The sequence below is a fragment of the Galeopterus variegatus genome, unplaced genomic scaffold (assembly GCF_000696425.1).
Source record: "Galeopterus variegatus unplaced genomic scaffold, G_variegatus-3.0.2 Scaffold7760, whole genome shotgun sequence".
NCBI classification, from domain to species: domain Eukaryota; kingdom Metazoa; phylum Chordata; class Mammalia; order Dermoptera; family Cynocephalidae; genus Galeopterus; species Galeopterus variegatus.
Window position 1 is genome coordinate 90048 of NW_007733871.1, and position 13238 is coordinate 103285.

A 13238-nucleotide genomic window follows, 5' to 3' on the forward strand; every position below is an offset into this window, starting at 1 on the left:
GCCCCCGCCCGGCCCCGGCCGGCCCCCCGTGGAGCCGCGCCGGGCCCCCGGGATCCCCTCCTCCGGCCGCCGCGCCCCACGGCCCGCCGCGCCCCGGCCCGCACCGCCCTGCACTCCGCCCTCCCGGCCGCCGCCGCACGCCTGCACCCCACAGTCTCACGCCCACGCTTTCGTGGTCCCCACTGAATCCCCACGCGGGGCCCGGCGGTACAGGAGGGCCAGGCCAGCCTATGGGGGCGCCCAGATAACGTGGGTTGGGGCGCCTGCGCCCCCCATCTCCGCCAGCATGGCTCAGCCGCCGCCCCTCGGGGAGCTGCCCCCGGGCTACACACCTCCAGATCGATCCACAGGACCCCAGGTGAGTAGAGGGAACGCTAGAGGAAGGAAGAGTGGGGCCAGGTCTGTCACTCGGGCCTCTTCAAGGTGTGATGTCTTTAAGTGTCTGCTGTGTGTCACCGAGTGTGTTAGAAAACAGAGGAAAGTTAGCATGACCAGACAAGCTGTGTGTGTGTCTGTGTCTCCTAGACACCTGGCCAGTAAGAGTGAGTGTGTCTGTGGGTTCACCTCTGGATCCACCTGACAACAGGTGTGTGTATATATGTATCCTACTCTCAGAAAAGGGTGTATGTCTTTCTCGGGGTGAGGTGGAGGTGGGGGGTAGTTAAATCTTTTTCCAAGTTTGGGCTTGTGTCTGTGTAGGTGCTCCCTGTCCTGCATCCAGAAATCAAGCAGCTAGGGCTTGGCAGAGGGTATACAGGGAGAGAAAGGAAGGATTTCATGCATTGTTACAGTGATGCTTGGTTAACCCTTCTCTTTCCATCCCAGATCCTAGCTGGGAGCCTGAAGGCTCCACTCTGCCTTCGTGCTTACTTCCAGGGCCTGCTCTTCTCTCTGGGCTGTGGGATCCAGAGACACTGTGGCAAAGTGCTCTTCCTGGGACTGTTGGCCCTTGGGGCCCTGGCACTGGGTCTCCGTGTGGCCATTATTGAGACAGACCTGGAACAACTCTGGGTAGAAGGTGAGTTGTGGACACTGGCTATAGCTGCTTGGATATGGTGAGCCCAAGACAACAGGGTGAAGAGCTGGCTACTGAGCCGTAGTAGGCCTGGTGGGGTGTATGCCAAACAGAACCTGTGCACCTGGGCATCTGGAAGCACTGCTCCCTCCCACACCTGTAAATGGACATCTGCAGATGGTGGAGTCCTATGAATAGGTATATAAAATATTCATCTAGAGGGCCGGCCCATGGCTCACTTGGGAGAGTGTGGTGCTGATAACACCAAGGCCACGGGTTCGGATCCACATATAGGCATGGCCGGTTAGCTCACTTGGGAGAGCGTGGTGCTGACAACACCAAGTCAAGGGTTAAGATCCCATTACCGGTCATCTTTTAAAAATATATGTGTATATATATTCATCTATAATTATATGTATTTATGTATCATTTATTGCCAACCTTCTATGTGTATTTTTGACTGTGCAGCAGCAGGGTTTGTTTAAAAGACAACTAAAACAAGACCTATCTTTCAGTAGCAAGGAAAGTAAAATATGTGCTGGGATAGCTATAATATAATACTAAACAGAATATGACTATATTGTATAAGAAAAGGAGGGAAAGATCACTTCTGACCAGGAGAATCAGAGAAATTAGGACTAGAAAGCTAGAGAAACTGAGTAAATCATCTGACCTCCAGATGAGAGGACTTATGCATCCAGGTCCCCTGCAACCATTTAGTGGAAAAGCAGTACAGAATCTGCACTTTGAGGCAACAGGAAGGGTCAGATGGGATCAAATCCTCACTTCCTAATGGACAAAAATGATTTCTTATTAATAATTTCAGCATGACTCTGTTCTTTCCTGAAGCCTGGTTTCACATGGCAGCCTTTGGCAGAAGCAAACTCCACTCTGTTCTTTCCTGGGAAATTTGCATTTTTGGGCTCCCCTAGACCTCCTCCAGCCCTGGCTCATGCCCAAAGCCAGGGGCCAGATTGGAGTTTCACACCCTTAAATTATTTCAAATGCTGGCTAGTCCTCGGATCCAGAGCAGATGTTTCCTAGAGCCTGCCTGCCTTGTGGTCTCCCATACTTCATCTCCACCCTACTCTCTAGCCCTCTGCAGGCTCTTTCATCCATTCACACTCTAGGACAGCCCTAGGGTCCAGAGCAGATGTTTCTCTGTGCCTGCCTGCCCCCAGCCCCAGAACACACATGTGTATGCACGCACATACACATACCCCCACCCACACCACCGCTGCCTGGGTGGTCCCAAATGACTCTTGGATTTCCTTCCACAACAGAGGCAGTCTCCCTCCCATTCCTCTTTCCCCATTCCCCAGATCTTCCCTGTCTAAACACTGTTTGAACCTCCATGTTTTCTCATCCTCTCTCCTGCACTCCAGCACAGGAGAGGATAGACACCATCAAGTTTTTGCTGTTGTCTGGGGGAGGGTGTTTAACTCCTAGGCTTTTTTCCTTTATTTCAGAATAGCGCTCTGTCCTTTATTGGCTGGGAGTGAGGTAAAAACAGTGATCTTTTCTCTGTAGATCTACAGCTGAGCCTTCTCTGTAGTTGAGGCTTCTCCCTCAGTGCCCTAGGCAGTGAGGAGCTGATCAAGGTGAGGACTGAGAGGAGTTCTCTGTTCCTTTTCCGTTTTGCTAATACAGAAAGCAGAGGAAGAAACAGGACATTGGCTGAGTTCTGGGCCAGAGTTCAGGGTCCTCCCCAGCTTTGCCATGATGAGACTTGGAATGTGACTTGTTTGTCTTTCCCAGTCAACTTTAAAGCTAAAGGGCTCAGAGGTAGATTGTTCTTTAAAATAAAAATTATAGGGCTGGCCCGGTGGGGCACTGCTACAGTGCGCCGCTTGGGAAGCGCGGAGGCGCTCCCGCTGAGGGTTCGGATCCCACGTACAGACATGAAAGAAGAAGAAAAGAGAGGAGGGAGGGAGGAAGGAAGAAGATTGATTTACTATCCTTTGTAACAAGAAGTCTGGCGGTAGGAACTCCAGGATGCTTAATTGAGCAGCCCATGGAATCAGCCAAGGACCCAGGTTCTTCCTGTCTTTCTCCTCTGCCATCTTCAGCATACTGGACTTTTATCCTATGGCTTACCCCAAGGTGGCTGCTGCAGTGGCAGAAAAAGGAAGGTCATTCCTGTCTTGCATCCCTTTCTGAAAGTGAGATAAAATTTACCAGAAGCCTCCCAGCCAACTTCCCATTTGGTCTCTTTGGCAAAAACTGTGTAGCATCCTATAACTAAATCCTTCACTTGGCAAAGGCAGTAGAATTACTGTGATTGCCTTCTTAGACTAATCAAGTGTTACCCTCTGATGCTGGGGAGGAACCAAGCTGTCCTTAATCACTAGGCCTTTCAGAGGATGGCCAACAAAGTCAGGGTCTGTTAGAAACAAGAGAGATGAAAGAGCTGTCAGCCTCACCTTCAAATCTGCCTCCACACCGCCCCCCTGTGGTGTATCTAAATCTGGCCAAGTCGAGCTTAGAGCCCTTCCACCAAATTCTACCAGATTCTTTGGAGTCTCCAGAATCAAGTTTAAGCTCCATAGCACACATTCTAGGCCCTCTGTAATCTGACTCAGTTGCTTCTCCAGCACTGTCGCCAGCTCCTCCATGGCACACTTTTAGTAGTACCAAAACCCTGAGCCTTTGACAGTTCCCTTCATTCTCTTGGTCCAGAACCTCTTCCTGCATTCCCCTGACCAACTCTTACTTGGCTCCAGAATACATTCTTAGGAGATGAAAAAATCAGATTATTTCACTCTGCTCAAAGCCTACCATGACGCACTCCTATTTCACTCAGAGAAAGCCTGAGACCCTACAATAATTTATAGGCCCTTACATGTGAAATTTCTAGACCAAAGATTATGAGCATACACATTGCAGTATTGCTTTCCCCCAAATAGTGTACCTACCAAATTACATTCCCATGGCAAATTAGAGTATATTCCTGTAAACTAGCAATGAGTGCTATCAATTTTTAAATTTTTGCTAATTTGATAGATGGTAACTTGTTGCTGTTTTAATCTGCCATTTATAAGATTATAAAGTGGACTCTTTTTCCATGTTAGTTAACCAGTTATATTTTCCCTTTTATAAAGACACAAAGGTTATTTTCGTTTGTTTGTTTTCCCTAAGTAACTGGCCTTAATTTTTTTTTTTAAAGATGACCGGTAAGGGGATCTCAACCCTTGGCTTGGTGTTGTCAGCACCACGCTCAGCCAGTGAGCAAACCGGCCATCCCTATATAGGATCCGAACCCGCGGCCTTGGTGTTACCAGCACCGCACTCTACCGAGTGAGCCACGGGCCGGCCCAATTGGCCTTAATTTTATAGAAGTTTTAGGTCTACAGAGAAATTGAGCAGAAAGTAAGGCCTGGCAAGTTAGCTTAGTTGGTTAGAGCATAGTGTTGTAACACCAGGGTCAGGGATTTGGATTCCCATATGGGCCAGCCACCAAAAGAAAAAGGAAAGAAAATACAGGAAGTTCCTATTACCCCCCCCCCCCATATATATAGTTTCTCCTATTATTAACATGTTACATTAGAGTGGTACATTTGTTACAATTATGAACCAATATTGACCTGTTATTATTAATTTGGTTTACATTAGTCTTCCCTATTTGTGTTGTATAGTTCTATGGTTTCTGCCAAATGCATAATGTGTATTCACTATCACAGTATCACACAGAATAGCTTCACTGCCCTGAAAATCCTCTGTGCTCCACCTATTCATCCCTCCCTCTGTACTTCCCTCCTTCCCTGAAACCCTGGCAACCACTGAGTTTTTTTCCCCCATTATGTCAAACATTTATCATTTCTTTGAAGGCACAAAAGTTTTTAACAAATGTTTTGATTTCAGTGTTCTCCTTCCACTATTCTATTTCCTCCCCACTCACCTACAGTCTTTTTTCCTCCAGTTCTTTCTCTTTTTCTGGTACATTTTTTCTCTCCCGGCAACCATTGAATAACAACTTCATATCTGTACTCACTATGTGCCAGGCAATTTCCTAAGTACTTTGCCTACATTGATTCTAATTCTGCCAAGGTAGGGACTGTCTCCAATTTACACATAAGGAAATCGAGGCTCAGAGAGAGTAAGTAATTTGCCCAAGGCACAGACTAAGGGTATCATAGCCAAGACTCAAAGTCAGGTCTGTACAGAGCCTGTGTCTTCCTGCCTGCACAATACATCCCAGTTCTTCTGTCCTTATTTCTGTCATCATTGTTGTCAGCTGAGGTTTATTTTTTTCTTTTCCCCATTTTTCATCCTGAAGATTCTTTATTCTCTTTGGTGTTATGTTTTAAATTGTCAGTGTTTCTTTCTCTTGCTTTCTTAGCAGATCTCTCTGGGTTCCTTCCTTCTCCAATGTCTCCTTCCCCACAGCAAACTCACTATGGGGAGCTTATCTCTGTCCTCCCCTCCTTTCCCTTCAAGTGGCAGCCTCTGGCCTAAGCCTGCTAAAATAAACACTGCAGTACAGGCCTGGGAAAGAAATGGGGCATAGGGAAGAGTCAGGGAAGGAAGAAAAAGAGTAGGTGGAATTAGACAGGGAAGGGAAGGCAGGATAACTGTGCAAGACTGTTCATGAGGGGAGGGCCAGGAATGTGATGTGGGTAGGAGGATGGGAGTATATGCGTAAATCTGTTGGGGGGTTCTCATGAGTGAGGAGATTATGTGGATTTGAAAAAGAGATCGGGGAGCATGATGATCCCAGGTAGGGCTAGAGTCTCAGAGAAGCAGTACATGTGGGTCCCGGGGTGTTAGTGACCAAACAGGGAACCCCCCCACCCCAATAGGTGGGAGCAGAATTGGGTCTGAGACTGGACCAAATCCACAAAGCCTCCAGGGGTAGGTTTGGCTCTGGCCCTCATCCTCCTCCATACCATAGTTAGGTCATATTCCCCCACAGGTTCCTCCCTCCCCCGGCCCTAGTTATAGAGCATGACTCCATGGCCAGCACAGTGCAGGACTTGAGAGACACTAAGATCAAGGAGACTAAGGCAGGCCTGGTACTGGGACTCCCTGTGATCTGGACATTGAGGCTGCTGAAATGAATCTGGACCCCTCCTTCCCCTTGGTCCAGTTTAATTTCACCTCAACCAGGGTACATAGACTGATCCCATGTACTTCTTGCCTGAGAGGGAGCATCATGCTGAAAGACTGTCTGGGCCTCCCCCTTGCTCATGCAACTGCAGGGCCCATTATTACCAGGCACTCCCATCCCTGCCCTCTTCCCAGAGCAGTTTGCAGAAAGGTATGTGGATATAAATCACTGCCCAGGGCAGCCTGAACTAAGAACCAGCCCCAACCCTATACCTGTTTTGTAGGATACCCTCTCAATGGCAGCCTCCCTTTTGTCCCCTGTTGTCCGTCCTTGTCCTCCCCACCAGAGAAGAGAGGGATCAAGTGAGGGCTCTCTTACCAAGATGCCCCCATAACCCTAGCCCCCAGCCCAGGCCCATCTCATGCTGATTCTTTTTTCTTCTTTTTTTTTTTTTTTGTCTTTTGTCTTTTTCCGTGTCCGGCAATGGATCGCAACCCTCAGTGTTGCCCCCGCACCGGACCGGGGACCGGCAACGGGATCGCAACCCTCGGCGTGAGTATTCCATTCTCGTTCAGTTCTCCTAAGGAACCCTCAAGTAGCATATGAACCCCTTTTTCCTCTTGTAAGCCCAAACAAGGCTGGACTTATCAAAATAGACTTGTACAAAGAAACTAAGAACAAAAGAGCTAAGCACAAATATACCTTGTTTCCCAAATGTCTGTGTGGCCCTGTGAATGTGGTACTTTTTCCAAAACCCACCCAAGTTATGCCAGGTCCTCCCAGCAGCATATTTCCAGGCCTCTGCTCCCTCTCGTGGCCTCCTATCTGCAGGACAGTGGCTATTCACTCTTTCGGAGTAGGAAAGAGGCTCAGGAGAATAGTTATCTATACTTCAGGCTTACTGAGCTCCACAGGGGGCATGGTTCCTGGAGGTACAAGCCCAGGTACACCCAGTTATCCACGCCAGGGCCTTAAGTATCAAACCCCGTCTCTGTCCCCCTCCAGGCTCCCAATGTGGCTCAGGAGCTGAGTGGGGGCTGCCATGGCTTCTCCCACAAATTCATGCACTGGCAGGAGGAATTGCTGCTGGGAGGCATGGCCAGAGACCCCCAAGGACAGCTGCTGAGGTAGGGCCTCCCCAGGGAGTTGGCGAAGGGACTGGTACATGGAAATCCACCCTCTAATGCAAAGTAGTTTTGGCAAAAGCCCCGTGCACAACCACCTGGTGTTTGGGCCAGCTCTGACCCCTAATTTGCCTGCACCCACACCAGGGCAGAAGCCCTGCAGAGCAGGGGACTGGTACATGGAAATCCACCCTCTAATGCAAAGTAGTTTTGGCAAAAGCCCCGTGCACAACCACCTGGTGCTTGGGCCAGCTCTGACCCCTAATTTGCCTGCACCCACACCAGGGCAGAAGCCCTGCAGAGCACCTTCCTGCTGATGAGTCCACGCCAGCTGTATGAACACTTCCGGGGTGACTACCAGACACATGACATTGGCTGGAGTGAGGAGCAGGCCAGCACAGTGCTGCAGGCCTGGCAGCGGCGCTTTGTGCAGGTCAGTGTGGACAAGGACAAGGAGGGGTACCTTGAGGCCATTCCCTTCTCCCACCCCCTCAGATCCACCCTGTCTCTCCAGCTGGCCCAAGAGGCCCTACCTGAGAATGCATCCCAGCAGATCCACGCCTTCTCCTCCACCACTCTGGATGACATCCTGCACGCATTCTCTGAAGTCAGTGCTGCCCGTGTGGTGGGAGGCTATCTGCTCATGGTGGGTCTTGCCCTGGCACCTTGTTCCCTCCTCTACGCAGTGCCCACTCTGGGAGCCCCTGTCCAAGATTGAGCCCTCTCTCCCCACAGCTGGCCTATGCCTGCGTGACAATGCTGCGGTGGGACTGTGCCAAGTCCCAGGGTGCTGTAGGCCTTGCCGGGGTGTTGCTGGTGGCTTTGGCAGTGGCCTCAGGCCTTGGGCTCTGTGCCCTGCTCGGCATCACCTTCAATGCTGCCACTACCCAGGTACACCAGGACTGCAGGGCAGACTTTGGGTGTCACTGCCAGGCTGCACAGGTCCTCCAGCTGCCAACCCCTCTGCCTCTCCAGGTGCTACCCTTCTTGGCACTGGGCATCGGCGTGGATGACATATTCCTACTGGCGCATGCCTTCACAGAGGCTCCACCTGGCACCCCTCTCCAGGTGAGGCCTCATCCTCCAGCCTGGGTTCATATAAGGCAGATCAGCATAGTGGTTAGGAGCCTCTTGATTTGAATAAGTTTGAGCTGCCAATTAACCTCTCTGTGCCTCAGTTTTCGCATCTGAAAAGGGGGGTAATAATAGTGCTTGTGGTCTAAGGGTGGTTGTGAAGTCCATGAGATATTTCACCTTGAGTGCTTAGAACAGTGCAAGACACATATGTGGTACTCAGTAAATGTTAGCTGCTGTGCTATTATTGCCCACCTCTGCCATCCCAAGTTCCTGAGCCTCCCCTTCACTCTATCTTGAGGACCCTAGGCCCCCCTCCTCTGTGACCTGAGGGCATGTCCCCACTCTGTCCTGGCAGGAACGCACAGGAGAGTGTCTGCAGCGCATGGGCACCAGTGTTGCACTCACATCCATCAACAACATGGTTGCCTTTTTCATGGCTGCCCTAGTTCCCATCCCTGCACTACGGGCCTTCTCCCTGCAGGTGAGGCCACACAAACTGGGCGGGCTCAGGGTGGAGGCAGAGCTGGAGGTGTGTGTCATCCAGCCTTTGTGCCCCTCCTGTCCATCCCCCAGGCAGCTATCGTGGTGGGCTGCAACTTTGCAGCTGTGATGTTTGTCTTCCCGGCTGTTCTCAGCCTGGACCTGCACCGGCGCCACTGCCAGCGCCTTGATGTGCTCTGCTGCTTCTCTAGGTACCATCCCTATACCCCCATTCCCTTCTTCACTTGACCCCACCCCAGCTTATTCTCTCACCAGCACTTCAAGGCATAGACTTGTCATCCACTCTGCCTCTTCCAGTCCCTGCTCTGCTCGAGTGATTCAGATTCTGCCTCAGGAGCTGGGAGATAGGACAGTACCAGTAGGCATTGCCCACCTGACGACCACAGTTCAAGCCTTTACCTGCTGTGAAGCCAGCAACCAGCATGTGGTCACCATCCTGCCTCCCCAAACCCACCTGGTGCCCCCACCTCCTGACCCACTGGACTCTGAGCTCTTCAGCCCTGGAGGGTCCACACGGGACCTTCTAGTCCAGGAGGAGGGGACAAGGCAGAAGGCAGCCTGCAAGTCCCTGCCCTGTGCCCGCTGGAATCTTGCCCATTTCGCCCGCTATCAATTTGCACCCTTGCTGCTCCAGTCACAGGCCAAGGTAAGACTGGGTGGGGCAAGGCAGAGGCTTAGTGTTTCTGGGCCCCAAGAAGGGCAGAGGACCTGGCCCCCACCTGAGGGCTGGAGTGCAGTCTGGGCCTCCGGCTTAGTTGCCACTTCCCACAGGCCCTGGTGCTGGTGCTCTTTGGGGCTCTTCTGGGCCTGAGCCTCTATGGAGCCACTTTGGTGCAGGACGGACTGGCCTTGACAGATGTGGTGCCTCGGGGCACCAAGGAGCATGCCTTCCTGAGCACCCAGCTCAGGTACTTCTCCCTGTACGAGGTGGCCCTGGTGACCCAGGGAGGCTTTGACTACGCCCACTCCCAACGTGCCCTCTTTGATCTGCACCAGCGCTTCAGTTCCCTCAAGGCCGTGCTGCCCCCACCTGCCACCCAGGCACCTCGCACCTGGCTGCACTATTACCGCAACTGGCTACAGGGTGAGAGACAATGAGACCAGTAGGGAGGGGTGCTGCAAGGAGAAGCCCCCTGGGGCTGCAGGCTAACTGTACCCTGTCCTGTTCTCCCCCAGGAATCCAGGCTGCATTTGACCAGGACTGGGCTTCTGGGCGCATTACACGCCACTCATACCGCAATGGCTCTGAGGACGGGGCCCTGGCCTACAAGCTGCTGATCCAGACCGGGGACGCCCAGGAGCCTCTGGATTTCAGCCAGGTTGGGGGAAGGCTAGAATGGTCAGGGAGCGCAGAGGGGCTCCAGGCCTCCTGGGCCCAGGCTTTCAGCCTTCTCTGCTTCTGCAGTTGACCACAAGGAAGCTGGTGGACAAGGAAGGACTGATTCCACCAGAGCTCTTCTACGTGGGGCTCACTGTGTGGGTGAGCAGTGACCCCCTAGGTCTGGCAGCCTCACAAGCCAACTTCTACCCCCCACCTCCTGAATGGCTGCATGACAAATACGATACCACCGGAGAGAATCTTCGCAGTGAGTCCTGGGGGAGCTCAGCAAGAGCCTCAGCCTCAGCCCGCACAGTCCCTGCCCCTGAGACCCTGCCTGCTGTTCCCTGTGCTCACTCGCCCCTTCCCTCTTGCTGTTCTCCCCTCCTCTCTGCAGTCCCGGCAGCCCAGCCCCTGGAGTTTTCCCAGTTCCCCTTCCTGCTGCGCGGCCTCCAGAAGACTGCAGACTTTGTGGAAGCCATCAAGGGGGCCCGGGCAGCGTGCGCAGAGGCAGGCCAGGCTGGGGTGCATGCCTACCCCAGTGGCTCCCCCTTCCTCTTCTGGGAGCAGTATCTGGGTCTGCGGCACTGCTTCCTGCTGGCTGTCTGCATCCTGCTGGTATGCACTTTCCTCGTCTGTGCCCTGCTGCTACTCAACCCCTGGACAGCTGGCCTCATAGTGAGTACTTGAAGGGGTGGAGTCAGAGAACCAGTGGCACTCCCACCCTTCCCTGCCCAGCCCATCATCCCTCCTGTCAGGAACCCTGGGTGAGTCCTGCCCTCCCCAGGTGCTGGTCCTGGCGATGATGACCATGGAGCTCTTTGGTATCATGGGTTTCCTGGGCATCAAACTGAGCGCCATCCCCGTGGTGATCCTCGTGGCCTCCGTAGGCATTGGTGTCGAGTTCACAGTGCACGTGGCTCTGGTGAGCAGCTGGGGGAGGGATGGGTCAGCTGACTCAGTATTCAACAAATGTGGTTCAAGAATCTTCTATGTGCTATGTACTGTTTAAGAACTAGAGATGTAATAGCAATACAGTATTTTTTTTTTTTTGGTGGCTGGTTGGAGAACAGTCTTTACCTTCAAGGAGCTTTTATTCTAGGGGGTAGAGATAGACAATAAACAAGTAAACAAATAAGAAGCCATTTCGGTAGAGAGAAGGGAACAAAGGCCTGTCTGGAATGGGTTAAGGACAGAATGGAAGGTGAGAAAATGAGAACAAACTATTATTATTATTATTATTATTTTGGCAGCTGGCTGGTATAAGGATCTGAACCCTTGACAAGCTTATATTCTAGGGGGTAGAGATAGACAATAAACAAGTAAACAAATAAGAAGCCATTTCGGTAGAGAGAAGGGGACAAAGGCCTGTCTGGAATGGGTTAAGGACAGAATGGAAGGTGAGAAAATGAGAACTATTATTATTATTATTATTATTTTGGCAGCTGGCTGGTATAAGGATCTGAACCCTTGACCTTGCTGTTATCAGCACCACACTCTAACCAGCCAGCTTCCAACAATTATTTTGAATGGTTTTACTGTGAAGGGGATCAGAGAAATGGGATGGTAGCTGGATGTTTATTTATAAATCAGGTGATAGGCAAGAGTCTGCCCCCCCTATTCTGGGCATCTCTGTGTGTCTAAGCCCACCAAACACATCCATTCAGTGTCACTTAAGTGGACCCAAACATGCTTCCTGGACCATTCCCAGGAACTCAGTTCACCAGCCTTCTGTGGGCCAACACATGGGTGAGCACTGGGAACAGATAAGTAGCACTGGTGACATGGGTGAGCTGGCCATGGTTGGCAAAGGAACAGCTCCAGGACCACTCTGTTCCTCCAGGGCTTCCTGACCACCCAGGGTAGCCGAAACCTGCGGGCTGCCTGTGCCCTAGAGCATACATTTGCCCCTGTGACCGATGGGGCCATCTCCACGTTGCTGGGTGTGCTCATGCTTGCTGGTTCCAACTTTGACTTCATTGTAAGGTAGGGGAGGGCTGCGGGTGAGAACCTGCCCACGCTGGCCTCAGTGCCTGCCCAGGCTGACTCCACACCCCCACCCAGGTACTTCTTCATGGTGCTGACAGTGCTCACACTCCTGGGCCTCCTCCATGGACTTGTGCTCCTGCCTGTGCTGCTGTCCATCCTGGGCCCCCCGCCAGAGGTGACCACACCCTCTCTCTGCTCGCAGCCCAGCGGATGGGATGGGGACAGGCAAAGGAAGGGACAGAGCCAGGACAAAATGCCCTCAGTGTCCAACAGTCAGGGTTTGGCTCAAAAGGGCTCTCCTCAACAGGTGCCACTGGATGAAAGTGGCAGCCTCCTCCTTTCCCTAGACACCATGCTCCTGCCCCTCAGCCCTCCTGGCTTCTTCATAGGACCTACCTTAGCCTTTTAGGATCCAGAACAAGGTGCAGGGTTTGCCGTAGGCCTCAACATCCCATTGCTTGTCAGCTCTTGAATCCTGTTGGAGGCCCAGCTTCCCAGCAGTCATGGTGATCACCAGGGAAGTGCTAAAGGGGACTCACTGGGGCTGGTGTCTCTCCCCAGGTGGTACAGATGTACAAGGAGAACCCAGAGGTCCTGACGCCCCCAGCTCCGCGGGGAGGTGGGCTCACGTGGGGGATGTCCCCCACCCTGCCCCAGAGCTTTACCAGAGTGACTACCTCCATGACCGTGGCCCTCCACCCACCTCCACTGCCTGGTGCCTACATCCACCCAGCCTCTGATGAGTCCACTTGGTCCCCTGCTGCCACCCCAGCTACCAGTGGCTCTGCTAACCTCAGCTCTACGGGACCATGTCCAGCCACTGGGTGAAAGAGCAGTTGAAGCCTGGAGACCCTGTTTGGGCCCCATGAAGTCACTGGGAAGCAGTGGGTGGATACTGAATGCAGGATAGACCCTTTGAGGGCCCTGCTGCTGCTGCTGTCTGTCTATATTTATCCACTCCCCTGACTCAGCCATCACAGACCTCCCTGATAGCCATACAGAACAGCTACCCATCGGCTCTGAGCAGCCTTGCACACAGATCTGTGTGTGCTGGTGTCTGTGTCCAGGTCGGGGTGGAAGCCAGCATTTCAGGCTGCAGTGCAGCGCTGTCCCTCCTCCCACCCCACACTGCTGCCTGCCCAGCATACCAATCCTGAGGGATCCTCT

The 13238-nt window shown here is 52.4% G+C and overlaps 1 protein-coding gene across 1 annotated transcript; it reads left to right on the top strand.

The window, feature by feature from the left end:
• The first annotated feature begins 174 nt into the window (after nucleotides 1–174).
• On the top strand, nucleotides 175–13195 carry LOC103607832 (protein patched homolog 2). Its single transcript, XM_008592300.1, has 19 exons — nucleotides 175–358; nucleotides 826–1018; nucleotides 5951–6027; nucleotides 7068–7189; nucleotides 7472–7619; nucleotides 7701–7832; nucleotides 7922–8077; nucleotides 8162–8254; nucleotides 8619–8744; nucleotides 8837–8955; nucleotides 9062–9410; nucleotides 9536–9848; nucleotides 9941–10083; nucleotides 10170–10350; nucleotides 10480–10760; nucleotides 10870–11007; nucleotides 11926–12068; nucleotides 12147–12246; nucleotides 12633–13195. The coding sequence occupies exons 1-19, from the start codon at nucleotides 287–289 to the stop codon at nucleotides 12897–12899; spliced, it is 3153 nt and encodes a 1050-aa protein (XP_008590522.1). The 5' UTR covers nucleotides 175–286; the 3' UTR covers nucleotides 12900–13195.
• The last annotated feature ends 43 nt before the right edge of the window (nucleotides 13196–13238 follow it).